The following is a 5,000-nucleotide window of genomic DNA, read 5'->3' as shown; positions in this document are numbered from 1 at the left end:
GTGTGTGTGTGTATGTGTGTGTGTGTGTGTGTGTGTGTGTGTGGGTGTGTGTGTGTCTGTGTGTGTGTGTGTGTGTGTGTGTGTGTGTGTGTATGTGTATACGTGTATGTTTGTGTGTGTGTGTGTGTGTGTGTGTGTGTGTGTGTGTATGTGTATACGTGTATGTTTGTGTGTGTGTGTGTGTGTGTGTGTGTGTGTGTGTGTGTGTGTGTGTGTGTGTGTGTGTGTGTGTGTGTATATGTGTGTGTGTGTGTGTGTGTGTGTGTGTGTATGTGTGTGTGTGTGTGTGTGTGTGTGTGTGGGTTTGTGGGTGTGTGTATGTATGTACATATATGTGTGTGTTAGGGGGAATTTTGTGTCTGTGTGTGTCCATGCACATGTCTGCCACTCCTCCCTCACCTTTCTCGCTGACCGACTCGCTTTCGAGCTCCACGTCCTCGCAGCTGGTGTACTCGGGCGTGGTGGCCAGCTCCTCCTCGGAGCTGCTCAGCGACACCTGCCGCATCTTCCCGCCGCCGCCGCCGCGCTTGCTCTTGTGCGGGCGTGGCGGCGGCGGGCGTACCGTCTCCGACTGGTCGGAGCTGAGGGAGTCGTTGCGCAGCATGCTCTCCATCTTCTCCCGCTTGGTCCGTCGCACCGCCGACCCAGGGTCCAGGTGCTGCTGCTGCTGGGGCGGCCGCAGGTGGCCGTCCCCGGGGCCTCCCACCCCGATCCGGGGCCCGTAGGGGTGCGGCTGCTGGGACTGGTGGGGTGGCGGCGGGCCCCCTCCTCCGCCGCCCCTCAGCAGCTCGTCCTGCTCCGTGTAGGCCAGCGAGACGTCGCTGTGCCGGCGCTCGTGGCGGAAGCGCGACACCTCGGCGGACATGCGCATCTGCTCCTCGTAGGGCTGCGGCTTGACCGGGTAGCGCGCCAGGTTGGGGTCGCTGCGGTAACGCGTCTGCAGCTCCTCCTCCTGCTGCCGCCGCAGCTCGTACTCGCTCGGTGGCGGCAGCTCTTCGTCGGGCGGGTAGTCCTCTTGCGAGCGCCAGCCGCCCCGGCGGGCCCGGTAAGCGTCGCGTGCCGCCCCGGCCCCGCTTTGGGGGCGCCCGTAGCCGTCCGGTCCCCCGCCGCCTCGCCGGCGCTCCCCGTCCCCGTAGTCAGACGGCGATCTGGGCATGCCGCCGTGCTGGCCTGGAGCATACTGGGAGCGCTCGCCCCTCTCCTCCCTTTGGTCGTATTTTTGGTTTGGATCCCTGGATGCAGAAGGGCTTCTTTTCCTGTGGGGGAATGCAGAGAAAACACACTTAGCTTTTCATTCACAGTCAGAGGGGTAGTGCATATGTGGAGCCAATCAACAGTTCAAGCTTACGCACACGTAACATTTTAAAATCATTTCAAGCTTACACACACATAGCATATTAAACAGCAGGACACATCAGATACCCAAACAGGGGACACATCAGGACAGACACTCTTCCAGATCCCCATACAGCAGGACACATCAGATCCCCAAACAGGGGACACAGCAGGACAGACACTCTTCCAGATCCCCAAACAGGACACACAGCAGGACAGACACTCTTCCAGATCCCCACACAGCAGGACACATCAGATCCCCACACAGCAGGACACATCAGATCCCCACACAGCAGGACACATCAGATCCCCACACAGGGCACACCGCAGGACAGACACTCCTAAAATGAGCTGATGCAGCACATGACGGCTCAGGAGAGGCTTACTGTACGTACAATACACAAACAGGCTGCTTCATGATTAATTACAGCAAGACTGCTGGATGACCTGATTTTACGAGGCTCCGCAGTGTGTGTGTGTGTGTGTGTGTGTGTGTGTGTGTGTGTGTGTGTGTGTGTGTGTGTGTGTGTGTGTGTGTGTATGTGTGTGTGTGTGTATGTGTGTGTGTGTGTGTGTGTGCATGTGTGTGTCTTTATTTGCAAGTGTGCCCGGTGACGTGACATGGCATGACATGACATGACAGTGTGTTACTACAGCGTGTGTATGAATGGTGCATCAGTGCCCCAGCATGTGTGTGTGTGTGTGTGTGTGTGTGTGTGTGTGTGTGTGTGTGTGTGTGTGTGTGTGTGTGTGTGTTTGTTACTAGAGCGTGTGTGTGAATGGTGCATCAGTGCCCCAGTATGTGTGGCTGCTCAGCGACGTCTGTGACACGGTGGAGCGCTGTGCAGTGTGAGCGACACTCTGGCAGTGCGGAGCACACACACACACACACACACACACACACACACACACACACACACACACACACACACACACACACACACACACACACACACACACACACACACAAATACACACACAAACACACACACACACACACACACACACACACACAAAAACACACACACACACACACACAAACACACACACACACACACACAGCGAGCTCTCACTGCCCTCATTTCACAGTGGATGGATGCAAGAGCTGCCCAGCAACACACAGCAAGCCGCAAAACATACTCACTGTGACTTTAGGCCAGGCGTTAAAGTACATACGTTAGGCTAATCAGAGACAGCACACACACAGACAGACAGAAACACACACACACACACACACATAGAATCACACTGGCACAGACCTCCCTAAAACACACACAAACAGACTGCATTCCCATAATTCCCTGTAGGTACCAGGGTAGCCACTGAACGGCACACTCTGGATGGGGCTGACACACACACACACACACACACACACACACACACACTCTAGATGGAGCTGACCATGGGGGCCGGAGCTCCAAGCTCTAAAGAGCCTGTCCAGCAGTCAGCGATGGGGGGGGAGAGAGAGCCTGTGTGTGTGTGTGTGTGTGTGTGTGTGTGTGTGTGTCTGTCCAGCAGTCAGTGATGAGGGGGGGGGGGGGGGGGGGGGGGGGTAGAGAGAAAGAGGCTAGCACCCCAGCGACGAAAGCGCTGACTATCCTCCTCCTCCTCCTTTGTCTGAGCTCAGACTAGCCATCCCAGAGTTTGGTGCCTTTTTCCACGAGGGACTGATTGACTGATTGTGGGATGAAAAAGGGAAAAAAAAGAAAAGAGAGGAGGGGGGAAAAAAACAGAAAAACCTTCTGAAGCGTCCCCTCTCATTTTACACATGGCAGCTCTCCGCAAACGTTCATTAATCAAGATGTCGGGGGGCACTGTGGCGCCAGCAGTAGCCCCGACTACATTCGGCTTGATGCCCATGGAGGACACGGGTTCGAATCCGGCCCGATGTCATTTCTGCTCTCCACTCCACACCTCTTCTCCCTCTCATTTCCTGTCACACTCTTCACTGAACTATCAATTAAAGGCAAAAACGCCCAAAAATAAATCTTAAAAAAATTCAAAATTAATCAAAATGTCTCTCTGTGTTGTGTGTCCTTTTGCTGAGTAACAACCACTAGCTAGGAGCAGGATTGGACACAATATCAGAGCCTTACTGATGAGACAGGGATTCTGATTGGTTGGTTTGAAATGATATTAAATGATATGTTAGCTCTGATTGGTTGATCTGGTTAGTCTGGTGATGGAGGTGTTGGCCTGGGTTTGTTTTTGTAAGGTGCCTTACACACTGAAATGCTTTTTGTGTCGCTAAAAAAGCAAGGCGTGCGCAAGCCGATAAGCCCCCCATTTACGGGCTTCAGTGCCCGCAGGGACACACAGGTTCATGTCTTGCCTGCTGGCGTTTTCCGGTTCTCTCCCCACATCTTTTTTCGCCTTGCTTCAGTCAGTACACTGAAAATGCTGCCATTCAACTCACCTTAACGAAGTGGAAATACGGTCGCTAGGTTAGAAACTGTAGTTACTCTTATTCTTTCTCAAAGTTGAATTGAGAGGGACAGAGAAAATGCGGTTCCTTGGATTTGGCATAACTTCACTGTCCTGTACAATTAAAGGCATAAAAAAGTCCAAAAATAAATCTAAAAAATAAATTTAAAAAAAGCAAGGCGTGTTGCTTTTATTCCAAAATGTTAGCGTGTCAAAAAAAATACCAGTTTTAAATTTGTTGTGCGTGTGTTGTTAATAGACACGGTTTCCTTAGCTACATAGTTAGCTTCCTGGTATAGCATAGACACGCAGCTATACAACAGCCCATGGTTGATAACACATGACCGCAAAGGTTAATCAAAAGTTAAACAGACGCCTCCCGTCTTCTTGTCTTTCTTTCTTTCTTCTTTTGTTTGCACCTCGCTCAAATAACCGCAAGACACATTGCAACAGTCTAGCTGTTCCCTAGTCACAGCGTCCCATAGAGAAACAATGCAATGCCTGGAGGGTATTATGGTATGTCTGACCACACACCTCTGATCAGGGAAAGTTCTCTTCATGTAAAATTCAACAGCCCCGCAGACAGTATGTCTATGTATGTGTAAAACCAACACACACACACACACACACACACACACACACACACACACACCATAAAACCAGCAGCGCAGTAGGCTATAGAAGTGGAACATGGCAGAGCAGCCATATGTCCAGTATAATGAAGGAGTGTGTGTGTGTGTGTGTGTGTGTGTGTGTGTGTGTGTGTGTGTGTGTGTGTGTGTGTGTGTGTGTCCACGTGTGCATGAGAGATAGAGAAAAGGAGAGTGTGTGTGTGTGTGTGAGTGTGTTTGTGGTGGCTGGTAATTGCCCCATGACATCATTGTGGGGTATCTGTGGTCCATTACTACACCACTGCTGGACACAAGAGGGGTCGCACAAAGAAGCCTAATGGAATGACATCATCTGGCCCGGCACTGTGTGTAGCCCTCCAGCTAAACAAACATAAACATGCCATACAGTGCATGGTGTGTGTGTGTGTGTGTGTGTGTGTGTGTGTGTGTTTCCACTGTATCTGTAGCCCTCCAGCTCAACACATAAACATGCCATACAGTGCATGGTGTATAGACACACACAAGTCCACTGAGTTCAACCCGTCTACTTGAGGCCATCTACTAAATGAGGTCATTTTTTGTCATTGTGCACTGAAACACAGGCTGATTGTGGATGCCTTAGCACTGAAA

The 5,000-nt window shown here is 51.7% G+C and overlaps 1 protein-coding gene across 1 annotated transcript in view; it reads right to left on the bottom strand.

Moving 5' to 3' along the window:
* Positions 1 to 5,000, bottom strand: part of rims2a (regulating synaptic membrane exocytosis 2a) — a gene marked incomplete at both ends in the record, with an annotated part of 194,304 nt that overhangs the window by 94,071 nt on the left and 95,233 nt on the right. Inside the window, 1 exon segment of the mRNA XM_080858121.1 lies at positions 400 to 1,256. Coding sequence (XP_080714247.1) covers positions 400 to 1,256 — 857 coding nt within the window.

Source organism: Sprattus sprattus, assembly GCF_963457725.1.
Source record: "Sprattus sprattus genome assembly, chromosome: 19".
Lineage (NCBI taxonomy): Eukaryota > Metazoa > Chordata > Actinopteri > Clupeiformes > Clupeidae > Sprattus > Sprattus sprattus.
Note: the sequence above shows the minus strand (reverse complement) of the source record. Positions and strands in the feature narration are given on the sequence as shown.